The following is a 15,137-nucleotide window of genomic DNA, read 5'->3' as shown; positions in this document are numbered from 1 at the left end:
GGAAATTGCATTAATTCACCAACGCAGCCCGGGCATCACGTCCTTTGATCAGCACGCCCGCTTTCCACTCGAGTACCCCTCTTTTTCTCCCTCTTTCTGCTATTTTTCTGTCCCCTTTTTTCATGAATTCAGAGATAGGCGAGAAAGAGAGAGAGGGGAGGGATGCAAGAGTGTTAAAGAGTAGGGAGAAGGGAGGAGATGGGGAGGACAGGAGTGAACAGCGTGAGTTGGCAGAGGTCACCATCAGAGTACTAAGCAAGAGGAAAACTCACACACACACACACACACACACAGCATGGATAGTGTGTGCAACAGCAGATCAGGTTGTCCCGGCTCCTACAGATGCTTCACGGGACACTGAGGACGAAGACGAGGTGAGTAGGTCGTCTACGTTTGCTTGTACTTTGCTCCTGGTTTTCTTCTTTCTGTTTTCTACTCTAAACTAAAAATCTGAGGATCCGGCTGGTGAGGGTGGAGGGAATACAGGTGGAGGTTTGGGGAGTGTTTGATGCGAGCATATCTGTTGATGATTTCTAGACAAGAGTGACAAAGACAACTCACGAGAGGTACACAGGTAAGGACTGATTTCATCTTTTTCATTGGGGAAAAGAAAGAGAGGGGTGAACAGCGGGTTTCCCGTTTTCTAATTGGATTAACATAGCCAAAAGATGTCAAACAGCTTCAACAGCACGATTGTTGATTAAAACAGAGTCAGGGGAACAACTGTGAAATATATTACTGGAGAATTTGAGTACTTGAGGGTTTGAACAGTTTAGAAAATGACTCTTTCGTGGAACTGCTAACAAATTCTAGACATCTGGTCTGTTCTTTTGTAATTTGCTAAAGTCGTCCTCTACTTAAAAAAAATGATGTTTGTGCAGAGTTTGACACTAGAAGGGTGTTGTCACATTCATTTGTTAAAGGGAGAATGTTTCTCTGTGGTCACCTTAAATCTCAGTTTAAGACATGTATCCTATGTACTTGATGATTTGTGACGTCACAACAATTGTGGTCTCCAATATACAACTCCCACAAGTATGATGTGGAAACTTTAAACCTGCAGTGTACATACACTGAGAATGGACTTTCCACTGAAGTAGGAGACATCTTGTGTCCAGCAGTGAAACTTTTGATATTTTACATGAGGGAGAAGGAGAAGATACACACACACACACAAACTAAAATGTCACACGTCAATTTTAACAGATTTTAGTAATTGAACTTTAATTGTGAAAAAAAACATCACAAATTATTAGTCAGTGTATTTTTATATTACTTAACCCTTTCATGCATAGTGGTCATAACAGTGGACAGCTATTCAAAAGCCGTTTTCTTAGATGTGCATGGGTTTTGATGGTATCGTTGCACATCAGCCACCACAGTGGACTCTAGTGTGTCATCCCATGTTTAAAAAAAATGAAGTTCAAATGTTTTTTTTCGTGCCCAAAGGGGAATAAAAACACTTAGGAAAAAAAATCCTGGCTGAGGTTATCATAGTTCATGCATGAAAGGGTTAAAACATGTCTGGAGGGGATCCTAAGGTACTTTGAGCTGCATTTTGTGTATGAAAGGTATGTGTATAAACATCATTATATGATTAACTTATGATATATCATTATTATCTGAAATGTGACAAGGGACCCCAACTCTATCATACAGAACATTTTTTAACTAGTAAATACAACTGAACAAAAAATGTTAAATTACCTCATTAAAAATTACATTAAATTAAACTGATATCTCCTCCTTCTCCCTCATCGAAAAAATTGAGAATCTATAAATATACAAATATTGTTCATTTCTTAAGTTTAACTGCTGGACACAAGATGTCTCCTACTTCAGTTGCAGTATGATTTACACTTCTGATGTCACAAATCATGCTCATACGTTCACACCCTAAACTCAGATGTAAGTCGAGCACAGAGAAACTTTCCCCCTTCGGCTGATTATCTACACATACATCATTCTGCACAGTGAAACTCAAAACATCCAAGTGACGTAATAATAAACAAGACATTTTTGAATGGAGAGGGACTTTTAAGTACAGAATCTGAGTAAACTGCTTGTTGAATTATTGCATGACAGTTCTCCCAATTAGTGATGACCAATTAGCAGTTCCCATGTTTTCTCTGTAGCCCTCCACCATATTTCCAGAAATGATCACAGGATGTATTGTGACCCCAGTGATTATGAAACAGGCATGAGTATTAGGCAGTTCACAGTATGTTGATAATGACCATCTACAGGCCACTTGTTCCCAAAGTATCGACTCTGGATGTGTCTACGGTATACGGCTGCATATTTGCAGGTCAAGTTGGAGCCACGTCTATTTTAGCTGACCTCCATTGCCTGTAAACATCCCACAAACACACACACACACACACAATTGAAGTTAATAAGGGGCTATGTGTAGGGTCAATCTTCTGTGAGACCTTTAATTGTGAAACAATGAAATGTGAAACATGTTTACAGCCCCCTCTTACCGTTCAACACACACAGAGACACACACAATCGCAGAGGCATGCAGAGAGGGCCCCTCGTGTGGAACTATTTACCGAGTGCAGATGGGCAGGTTGTAATAAGGTCATGGTTGTTTGACTAATCTCCAGTGATCAACATTACACACTATTTGGCAGATATGGGTTACTAAAAAAACGGCACTTGCTACAAAACCAAAAAGAAGAGCAAGTTATGTTGTTATGTGGTCCATTTTTGGTTTTTGGTGAAGCAATAACAAAATAGTTCTTCATAAAAAGTACTGAAAGTTCTCTGATGACATTAATAAGCCAAGTCCAGTGAAATGTATTTATAAAGCACTTTTAAGAGCAACAGAAGTATTTTACAGTGAAATTTAAGACGCAACTAAAACAAAACAAAAATAAACAGATAAGTAAATGTAACAGACAAAGTTGAAACTGTTTCATTATTATATTAAATATTAAGGGGAATCAGAGGTGATTTTATGGAGGTGGGTCTTTAGCTGGGATTCAAAAGTGGTGACAGATGGGGAAGATCTGACAGTGAGGGGCAAACTGTTCAGGGGCCAGCGATGGAAAAAGCTGGGTCACCTTTGGAGTTTGACTGAGAACAGAGAGAAGTAACTGATCAGAGGATCTGAGGGGTGTAGTACATGAACTGAGGAGATCAGAGATGCAGGTGCCTTCAGAGCTTTAAAAACAAATGAAAGAATCTTCAATCAATTCTATTTCTCACTGGTCACCAGTGAAGGGAGGCCAGTATTCAGGAGATATGGTCTCAATGTGGAGACAATAGGTAATAAAGGCATGTAAAACTGTCTCCAGATCACCAAAAGAAAGAGAAAGTTTTATTTTTGCTATAATCCTTATGTGGAAAAAGCTACTGTTAATGACCGAATTTATTTGTCAAATTTGTGTGAGCTGTGTGTGCTGAGATTTGAGGACAGAGACACCAGAGAGTTAGCTACACCAGAAGAGACATTTTCAAGACTAATAATACGAACTTCTGTTTTACTTTCATTTAGCTGAAGATTTTTTTTTGGCTATCCAGCATTTAACTTAACGAGACAACTTAAAAGAGACTGAAGATTGTGAGTGTCGCTCAGTTTCAGTGGGAAGTACAGTTGCGTGTCATCAGCATAGCAGTGATAAAAAAATGTTGATTTTTGAGACTGTCCTTTCAAGAAAAACAATGTATGTCAGTCACTAAAAAACAACATATAGTTACATTTGAGTGACAGATGCCTTCTAGTGGCTGTAGTAATTACAACCCGGAGCAGTGGCACAGTTGAGATGACATATATAAAAGTTGACAGACCCAACAGTGGACTCATCTCATTTCTCATTTCCAGCTGCAAGTGTCACATTTCCAAACATGAGTCATGACATTTGAAAAGAAAGCCAAACCACAACCACAATCATCCTCCGACCTTAAGCTCGTGGTTATTATCGTAGCCCTGATGGTGAAGGTCGCTTAACTTTAAGGATGAAGTAACTGTAACCCACACCATATGTTTCTCTAACCTTAACAAAATGATCATTTTAACCCAAACCACAATCTTTCCCTAAACCTAACAAGTGGTTTTTGTGACTAAACCAAACCAGACCTTAACCACAGCGTTGTCACAACATAAGACTTGTTATTTTTTTAACAGTGGTTTGTAACAGTTTTGGAAAGCACAGACAAATGATGTTGTCTTGGTGATTACTGACAACAGATGTGCCAGATTATCGTTCTGGACTCACATGGTCAAACAACATATATTTGGTTGTTTAATTTTTAGGGGTTGTTGTGATTTTTCTGAGGACAGACCCCAGTGGGAGCATGTATAATGAAAATAAAATAAGGCCTAGGATGGAGCCTTGGGGTACACCACAGGAGACAGTAGCAGAAGATGTAAAATTATTAATCAGATCTTTGTTGTAGATCTGATTTAAATCACTGTATAATGCCTTACCCTGAATGCCTACTACATTTTTGAGACAGTCCAGGAGTATACAGCAGTCAGCTGTTGTTACTCTCTTGGAAAGGGATAAGTTATGAGAAGACAACTTTTTCCAGAGCTTTTGGCAGAAAAGCTCATTTTGAAATTGGACAGAAGCTATTAAGTACACTTGGATATAAGTTTGGGTTTTTGATTAGAGGTTGAATGAAGGAGCGTGGGATGTAACCATTAACTAGATAATAGTTTATTATGCTTAAAATACTGGGCCCAACTGTATTAAATATTTGCTTAAGAAGGTGAGATGGAATTATATCCAGTAGTGGGCTTCATCTGTGAAATAATAAATAATAAAGAAAAATAAATTTGAGGTAGAGCCTCAAACCTATGCCAGGCTCTTATTCACTGACTTTTCCTCACCATTCAACACTATCCAGCCAGATCTTCTTGCAGAGTAATGTCTTTGAAATTTCAATGTAAATATAATTCTCAATGTTTGGATATTGGATTTCTTGACAAACAGGGCCTCGTGTATCAGGGTCTATAGTTTGTTGTCCACCAAAGTACACTCCTCCTTCTTAGGATCTCCCCAGGGGTTATTTCTTCTCATTCTCTACAGAAATGACTGCAGAAGCACTTATGATAATGGGCATATTTTGACATTTGCTAATAAATTGTTGTTAATAAATTGTTAGTCTATTAAATGATAATGAGTCTGTTGTTGATGTTTTTGTGTCTTGGTATAATAAGTTTTATGTATGAGGTGACTGGCGCTAACCACTGCACCACCGTGCTTCCCAGAATGGTTTTTATCCCAGGATAAATGTACCAAAAACCAAATACAAGGTCATTTGATTCTTGGACACAGCAGGATACAGACATCAATATTATTCATGAGTACAAATACTTTGGCACTGCCACTGATAAGGAGACATGTTTTGAGTCAAAGCAAGGTCCAGCAGATCTTGTTCAAGTCAAATCATTTTTTATTTAGACAGCTCAGTATCACAAATCATAAATTTGCCTCACTGGGCTTTACAATCTATATAGCATACAACATCCTCTATGCTTAGACACTCGATTTGAATAAGAAAAAACTCCCCCAAAAAACCTGTTAACATGGAAAAAAATGGAAGAAACCTCAGGAAAAACAACACAGGAGGGATCTGTCTCCCAGGACTGACAGACATGCAATAGATGTGTTTACAGAACAGACCAAGCCTCGGTTCCACTGAGGGGTAAAACCATAACAGTGTTTTTGTCCTTTCGAGGAAAGATGAATTATTTTAAGGTGTGCAATCCTCTTGTGACAGCATTTCATACATGTTTAATTGAATCGATTCTTTCTCTCCTCTTACTTGTGCCTTGGTTTGGTTGCATAAATCAGTCAGTCAACTATGAGGTTCCAGTTTGTGGTTTTGAATGAAATGTCTCGATGTATACATGTAGTATACAGTTTACAGTCACACTGTAACAAAAAGTAAATTTACACAATGTATGATACAAATTTGACATAATTTCACACCCATTTCACATTTTTAAGAATATTGTTGAGTGTCTATACATTTACAGTTCATGGCTATTTTTAGATTATAAAATTAAATTCTATAATTCCCAAAAACAGTCAGAATTATTTTAAAATCAGATCAGCACCTGTTATTCTACAGCATGACTTTATTTTACAAGAAGAAAAAAAACACAAGGCTTCCTATCATTCAATTTATTTTTTATCTATATAGCGCCAAATCACAACAAAAGTAATCTCAGGGCACTCTTCACACAGAGCAGGTCAAGACCGTACTCTTTAATTTACAGAGACCCAACAATTCCCCCATGAGCAAGCACTTGGCGACAGTGTCAAAGAAAAACTCTCCTTTAATGAGTAGCAACCTCAAGCAGAACCCGGCTCTTGGTGGGCAGCCATCTGCTTTGACCGGTTGGTCATATTATGAGTAAATCGGTGAAAAAAGTCTTTCTTTTAAAAAAAAAAAAAAAATCTAATGATGGTGATTCTACAAAATGGCTGTATTTTTACTAGGGATGTGCAATGAGCTCAGTATTTGTGTTTGTATCTGTATTTGTTGAGGCAGCAAAATTATTTGTATTTGTATTTAAATAAAAGTGGAAAGAGGCTTAAAATCCTGTCACCAACCGGTATTTGTCATAGGGGTTTTTTTCATCTCGAAAACAAATCATTTTTAAAATATTTGTATGAAACAAATATTCGTAAAAAATGCTGAATAATGTATTTGTATTTGGGCACACCCCTAATTTTTACAAGATTGTGTTAGCAGGAAATACACTGAAATTAAAATTTACTGTTAAATCTGTACAGTATTGGCAGAAATTGACAGAAGTGGCAAGTATTTCTTTTACAGGTGATGATGGTGATTCAATAACATAGAGTAGCTATATTTTTACAATTCTTTTAAGATAATAATGTCTTAAGTTGGAACAGTCACAATTTCTCTCCTCTCCTCCCAGCCAACATGTCAGTCTCCTTGGCAACAGACACATACCCATCCATCGACTGGCCGGTGGTCTCTGTGACCCCGGCGGGTAACAATGTCACTGAGTTGGAGCGGGACGCCTTGTTGGCGGTGGCCGAGGTGGTTGTGCTGGCGGTCATCTTGGTGATGGCCTTGCTCGGCAACGGGCTGGTGCTGGTGGTGTTGCTAAGACGGAGACGACACCACAACCCGCTGCACCAGTTCATGCTCAACCTCTGTCTGGCTGACCTGGTGGTGGCGCTGTTCCAGGTGACACACACACACACACACACACACACACTTCTGCCCACTCCTACACCCTGTGCACTTGTTGGAAAATGGATTTAGTAAACCTATATACTGTGTTTTGAACCTGCACCCCATCTCTTCCTCTCTCTCCATCTCTTCTCCCTTCCTCTTTCTCTCTGAGGTGTTGCCTCAGCTGGTGTGGGACGCCAGGGGTCGCTTTCCTGGCCCGGACTTCCTGTGTCGCCTGGTGAAATACCTACAGGTCCTTGGGATGTTCGCCTCCTCTTACATGATCGTCGCTATGACAGCGGACCGCCACTACGCCATCTGCTGCCCCCTGCAGGCGCATCGCAATGGGGCTACCCAGCGGCGGAACTCCTTCATACTGCTGGCCTGGGGACTATCGCTGCTGCTCAGCCTGCCACAGGTAGGCTTGTACAGGTAGGCTGCCACAACTAGGCTGATACAGGTAGGCTGATACAAGTAGGCTGACGCAGGTGGGCTGATACAGGTAGGCTGATACAGGTAGGTTGATACAGGTAGGCTGGTACAGGTAGGGTGATACAGGTAGGCTGGTACAGGTAGGCTGATACAAGTAGGCTGATACAGGTAGGCTGGTACAGGTAGGTTGATACAGGTAGGCTGGTACAGGTAGGTTGATACAGGTAGGCTGGTACAGGTAGGCTGATACAAGTAGGCTGATACAGGTAGGCTGGTACAGGTAGGTTGATACAGGTAGGCTGGTACAGGTAGGTTGATACAGGTAGGCTGGTACAGGTAGGCTGATACAAGTAGGGTGATACAGGTAGGCTGGTACAGGTAGGTTGATACAGGTAGGTTGATACAGGTAGACTACCACCTCGAGCAGCTACAAGAGTAAAATGCTGCTTAAACACTGACACATCAATAACACTCAGTGATGTGATTTTTTAGCAGAAGTACTTTTACTTTTAATATTTACTGATAATACTTTTACTGAAGTAAGATTTTACTGGTAATCAAGTACTTTCACATTGCTGTATTGTTGTTATAAAGCATCTCTTTCTTCCACTACTAGAATTTGAAAACAGAAGCACGTTAGATGACCACATTAGCTCTACTGACATTTGTTGGACACAGGTAGAGTTACGTGTTGGAGGGCATTTCACCTCCATCGTACCCGACTTAAAGACACACACTCACAAATCTCTCTGCTGACGCCCCACACGCCTCTTCGCCCTCCAGGTTTTCATCTTCTCGCGTTCAGAAGTGGCTCCAGGTGTGTATGAATGTTGGGGAAACTTTGCTGAGACCTGGGGCCTCAAGGCCTACGTGACCTGGATGACCCTAGCTGTCTTCATCCTCCCTGTCCTCATCATCACTGTCTGCCAGGTACAAGAGAGAGTTACACAAAATAGTTTGTTTACAAAGATTTTTTTTATTTACAACAACATTGTTGGACGTCTCCTGTTCTTTTCCCTCAGGTGCAAATCTTCAGGGAGATCCACAACAGTCTGTACCTGAAGTCAGAGTGCCGCCTGTCCCCCGCCTCCCTCCCTCCATCCAGACGGGACAGTCAGAGAGGAGGAGGAGGAGGCAGCAGAGGGAGGTCCAGTGTCTCCCTGTATGTTTCACCGCTCGTGTTCAACAACCCCGGGACTCACACCGGCTTTGAACCTGGATCCACCTACCAGCACCTTCCTATGGGTCCACTCAGGTCCAACAGCATCACTTCACACTGTGATATTCACACCTACACAGCTGTTCATCCAGGTAAGACCCACACAGAGTATAGACTGCTTTCACTTTACATAGCCTTAACACTGTACTGTTACCCTTTTACATTTCACCCTACATGTATGTTTTCCCAAACAACTGTATCTAATTTTTAAAATTAATTTAAAATAAGCACTATGACATATGGCACAACATACATAAACAACAAGAAACTGACATACACAGGAAAAAACAACACAGAACAACATCAAAATAGATTCCACTATTAAGGTCCATCCACCAACAGCCAGGTCACCTTTGACTCAGCCTTTGTCCAAGTACTTTAATATGTGTTAATAACAGAACATTAACACACATTAAAAATAAGAGAATAAAACATGAACATACATAGAAAAGAGACATTAAAGGACCAGTGTGTAGGATTTAGTGGCATCTAGCAGTGAGGTTGCAGATTGCAACCAACTAAACACCCTCCCCTCCCCTTCCAAGTGTGTAGGAGAACCTACGGAGGCAGTGAAACTTGCAAAAAAACATGAAAGGCCCTCTCTAGAGCCAATGTTTCATTTGTCCGTTCTGGGCTACTGTAGAAACATGGCAGTGCAACATGGCGGGCTCCGTGGAAGAGGACCTGCTCCCTATGTAGATATAAAGGGCTCATTTCATGGTAATGAAAACACGATTCTTTATTATAATATTATATTCTGCCAATAGATCCCTCTAAATCTTACACACCGGTCATTTAAAGTGCATAAAGTACAAATAAACATACATAGGTGGATATTGGGGAGAAAGTTAATTGAAGACCAGTTTGTATAGCTAAGTTTTTACTTGGTTTTAGCTCACTAAAGTCGCCTCTTTACTGCTGGTAAGTTGTGTCAGATTTTGGGTGCGTAAGCAGAAAAGGCCCCGATGTTTTAAGGGTGCGGGTCTGTGAGAGCAACAGCAGATTATCGGCGTACCTCAGGGCACAGGCCTGGGACATGTGGTTTTTAGTAGCTCGGCAATATAGACTTGGGCTAAGTCATTTAGTGCTTTTTAAACCATTAAAAGAATTTTTAAATCAGTTCTAAAAGTAACTGTGAGCCAGTGTAGAGTAGTTAAACTGACTGTGTCCAGTACCAGTACCAGTATTCTGTCCTGCAGGTTTCCAGTTCAAGAAAGGAAGTCATGTTCATAATAAATGAACAGTCTCTGCTGGGAGATCAGTGGTCAGTGGCCATAAAATATTCAGAAATGACTGATCATTACCTTTTAAGTCGAGGTAAAATGAAAAAAATGTCTTTTTAACCCTTTTAGATCACATCCCCAGTCATATTGTGCACTTATTTTAAAATTAAAATATATGCAGAAAAAGAGAAAATAAAAACAGTTTCTTTGTATTCTTGTATTGAAATCCAGTCATGTTTCCTTCCTGTAAAACAAAATATGTAGTTTCATCTGGACCTTAAGCACAGAACTGATGGTCTCATGTGGTACCACATCAAAGATCTCTTTGTAGCACAAACTAACAGTCGGAGGGGACGGGTCTCCTTCATCCATTTTAACAAAATACATTTTCTTGCCAAAGGCAATAATTTATCCAGTAATTTAAATATCAAAGGAAGTGACACATCTTCAGAGGGTAGACCCAGCAGAAGACAAAACCCAGGATGCTTTTTAGATTTCATTTCTGAAAATGAGCTTCTTGACTCTGCAGCTCCAGAAACATGATATATATTTACTTGTTGCCATTTTAAGCATAAAGGTAATTAACTATGATCCATCTTGTTCCAGTTAGAAGGTGTTATATGTGATCTACGGAGTAGTAAATAGGATTTCTAAGACTGAGACGCCTCCAACAACAGACCCATCATTATGTTCTTAGGGACTGCAGATGAAAATTAGCTTGTAGCTAAATCAGGTACAGTACATCATTTATGTTAAAAACTACACTGTCCCAATAAATAAATAAATAAATAAAATACAAATATTTGGCAAAAAATAAAAAGTTGCACCGCAAAGTCCATAAGTAGCTGTTCTGGAGCTTTCAATTGTATGATATGATTTTCTTAAGAACTTCACGTCCATTACAGCTTAAAAGTCGATACTGAAAGTTAATTCTTGACCTTGGAAACAACATTTTGCAAAACAATCTTATTTTAGCTCTTATTGAGCTTAAAATACTCACAAAAAATTGCACCAGAACAGCTTCTAAAGGACCTTCCTGGTGGTGAGATTGTAGAAGTATGTGTGGTTATAATCAGCAGCAGAAACGTGGTCGACTTACTTTTGAATCGCTGAGCTGAGAAAATCAATTTTCATCATTTTAAGAACTGATGACATTGTTGTGTTCAACTCTAACAGCAGTTTTTATTCTGCTAGACAGAGTTAAAAGTAACTCTCAGTGTACAATTTAAATTTAATTTTGGGCTTTCAACAGCAAACAATGACAAAGTGCATCTTTCTTGTTTTAGGTGGAAACATGAGGAATAGTTTCTCCCTATAAAGGACCATAACACTGTTTTTATATGTCTCAGTTTGGACGCAGATTTCTGAATTATCTCTGATTCTTTCAGGAATTCAAGTAGATGTTAAATAAATAAATGACTGAAGTGAAAATAAAGTAATTTAAAATAAAATAAAGAAACTCAGTGGGATTATCAGGCCACCGTGTATTAAAAATCACACATAGTTTACAGTAAGTGAGCAGTTTCTGAAGCATAATATAGACATATTACTGATATAAGCGATATATTCAAACAAGTGTCAAATTGAGGATGTTTCTTTCAAACTTATTCATAGTTTTTACGGCTAAGATATATTTTTAAAAAAATCAGAAAAGATATTGATATAAGTTGTACATTTTGTTGTTATTCCCCTGAGACTGTTGTTCACTTATTTTGTTTCTGCCCTTTATCAACATTCATACTGATTGGCAGAACTCTGAATTCTCATCTATATGTTACTAATCTTTTAATTTTATTGGCTAAATTCCATGTTCATAAAAGCACATTTACAGTAAAAAGTTAAACTTCTTGGTTTTCATACAGGAGTTTAAACTATACATTGATTTGATTGGATTTTCCTCTAATTCAAAGGCTGTAAAAACTATTAATTCCTGTTTTTTTGTTTAAATTTCTTGTATGAAATGTAACTCCTTGTAGCTCAATTTTTGATTTTTCTTCTGCAAACCATAAAATCAATATTTTATATTGATCATTTTGTGGTAGAAGAATCTGTAATTGTTTCTACATGTCATAAAGAGATTTTAAAAAAGTCCTTTAATGTACTTCCTGTCAGCTGAGCTGCAGCCTGACGTGCTGCCCGACCCTGCAGTTCCCTCCACTGTCTGCTCCCCCCCGCCGGTCAAAGCCGCCCCCGCCCGGGGAGGAGAGGTGACAGCGGCCATGTCCAAGACGGTGAGGATGACGCTGGTCATTGTGCTCGTCTACTCGCTCTGCTGGGCCCCGTTCTTCAGCGTCCAGCTGTGGGCCGCCTGGGACCCCAACCCACCTCAGAGCGGTACACACACACACACAAACACATACACACACACACACACACACACACACACACACACAATCATACCTCTATACTTGTGAGGACCCTCAAAAAAAAAAAACAACAACAAAGACTTTTTTCATTTGGCACTGACAGATCAGAACTTAAAATCTGGCTCTTTGACACATCTGTTGAGTTTTCTTGTAAACAAACAAAAGTTATGTTTACATCGAGTGTTATATTTTAAATCCTGCATTGTTTACATTCATGTTTACGTGTTTTTTTTTCTTCTTCTGTGCATCGCCTCACAAGACAAACAAAACTCATAAAAACTGCTCCACAGCGCTACCAGAGGTCAGAAACTCTACAGGCTGCCTTTAACAGATTATTAAAAGATTATTTATGTAAATGACATTTTAAGAAAATGATGCAACATGATAAATTATTCTGTACATCAACACACAAACAAAGCTTCATGCAGCAGGTTTCATGTACAGATACACTGATGCTTCTCAGTATTAAAGCTGCAACTGCTAGTTACTTGATCAATTAATTAGTCGAATCAGCAACAACTTTGTTATAACGAATGACAAAGAAAAACATGAAATCATCACATCTGAGCAGCTGAAACCAGTAAACATTTTGGCATGTTGATCGACTAATCGATAAATGACTAATTGTTGCAGCTCTAAATGAAAATAATCATCGACAGTCTTCTACTGGTCACTGAGAACATCCACTGAAGCAGCTGTGTGTGTGTGTGTGTGTGTGTGTGTGTGTGTGTGTGTGTGTGTGTGTGTGTGTGTGCGTGTGTGTGTGTGTGTGTGTGTGTGTGTGCAGGTGCAGTGTTCACCCTGCTGATGCTACTGGCCAGTCTGAACTCGTGCACCAACCCCTGGATCTACTCGGCCTTCTCCAGCAGCGTCTCTCCGGAGCTTCGTCTGCTGCTGCTCTGTCGCTCACACACACTCCGCCGAGGCTCTTTACCCAACGACTCCACGGCCACACACACCTCCAACTACTGAACTATACACACAACCAACCAACCACACCACAGAGGGCTACATCTCATCATGTGACACCGAAACACACAACCGAGTCCTCATCCTTTGCTCTCTGTAGAATACAACAAAACTAGAGCGCTGAGTTTTCCACATGTGAACATGTTTATTACTGTTAAAGAAATAGTTTGACATTTCGGGCTTATTTGCTTTCTTGTTAAGAGTTAGAAGAGAAGATTGATACCAAATATGAGGCTACAGCCAGGAGTCGGTTAGCTTAGCTTAGCATAAAGACTGGAAACAGATGGAAACAGCTAGCCTGGCTCCGTCTAAAGGGAATAAATCCACCTATGAGCTCCTCTAAAGCTCATTAATTAACATTTTATATCTTGTTTATTTGATCTTTAGAAAAACCTGAGGGGTAAAATCTACATTTCTTACAGACCTCTCTATGATTTTATTCCTGGTTTTTCATTTTCTGCTACTTTCCACTTCTACTCCGTCACATTTCAAAGGGAAATATTGCACTTTTTACACCATTATATTTATTTGCCAGCTTTAGTCAGTAGTTACTTTACAAATAAAGATTTGACATAAAAAAAACTACATATGACCAGCGTATAAAACACAGTGTATCAAATTACACAACAATACACAAAATTATTAAACTTAATCCGAATACGATTTACATATTAATTCATCAATAATAATCTAATAACCTCATATGTAATAGTTGAACAATCCAAGAGGTTGTGTTTCTGCATTGAGCATGTTTACTTTTTATATTCTAAGTACATTTTGTAAATAATATTTATACATGTTTTACTTTTAATTGTACTAGAGTATTTTTATATTGCAGTATTGCTACTTTTATTCAGGTAAAGGATCTGAATACTTCCTTCAACAGTGTTTATTATTTTATTTTAGTAATTTATCACCTACCAGACATGTTAATAAATGTATAAATATGACAGTCAAACCTTTTCCAGTTTACACTCACACTTCAGGATTTAAAGGACCGGTGTGTAGGGTTTAGTGCCATCTAGTGGTGAGGTTGCAGATTGCAACAAAGTGAATACATGTGTATGAAAAATGACAGGCTCCATGGAAGACGACCTGCTCCCTCTGTAGATATAAAAGGCTCAATCTAAGGTAACAAAAACACAATGATTCTCATTTCCAGGTGATTATACACTAATTAAAACAAAATTATGAATATTATATTCCATTTCTGCCAGATGTCACTAAATCTTACACGCTGGTCTTTTAAAATTTAAAGGGACGGGCTCGTAGACACACATCTTAAAGGCAAATTATGAATTATTATTATTTCATTTAGTCCACAAACAGGATTAGAGTACATCCCAAAAAACAAACAAACAAACACATAAACAAACAAACAAACAGCATACAGCCAGGCTGTTTCCTTGTTTCCAGTCTTTATGCTAAGCTAAACTAATTTGGACTGGAAACAGTGAGTCTAAAGTACAATTTCTTGTTATAATGAGAATAAAAAGTTATAATGAGAAAGGTGAAACATGAGACTGTATCTGATAAAGTGTTGCTGCTGCTGAGATGAACGCTCGTGAATGTTTAAATTGATTGATCAAGTCTTTCTTTCTTTCAGGGCGAACACATGATGAATTTCTGCTCTTCCTAAGAAACCTAGATGTGTTTGTTATTAGCTTGCAGACACTCTGGAGGATACTGTTCACTCTGCATCTCAAACCAGAAAGAACCAAAGTGAACCAGATGTGTTTCTGAAAGCTTTGTTGTTACTGT

General features: G+C 39.0%; 1 protein-coding gene across 1 annotated transcript; it reads left to right on the top strand.

Moving 5' to 3' along the window:
• Positions 1–6,893: 6,893 nt before the first annotated feature.
• LOC121895199 (vasopressin V2 receptor-like) lies at positions 6,894–13,571 on the top strand. Its single transcript, XM_042408146.1, has 6 exons — positions 6,894–7,179; positions 7,340–7,585; positions 8,383–8,529; positions 8,622–8,910; positions 12,154–12,375; positions 13,195–13,571. The coding sequence occupies exons 1-6, from the start codon at positions 6,910–6,912 to the stop codon at positions 13,377–13,379; spliced, it is 1,359 nt and encodes a 452-aa protein (XP_042264080.1). The 5' UTR covers positions 6,894–6,909; the 3' UTR covers positions 13,380–13,571.
• Positions 13,572–15,137: the final 1,566 nt, after the last annotated feature.

The sequence above is a fragment of the Thunnus maccoyii genome, chromosome 4 (genome assembly GCF_910596095.1).
Source record: "Thunnus maccoyii chromosome 4, fThuMac1.1, whole genome shotgun sequence".
Classification (NCBI taxonomy): domain Eukaryota; kingdom Metazoa; phylum Chordata; class Actinopteri; order Scombriformes; family Scombridae; genus Thunnus; species Thunnus maccoyii.
This window is presented reverse-complemented; position numbering and strand designations above follow the sequence as displayed.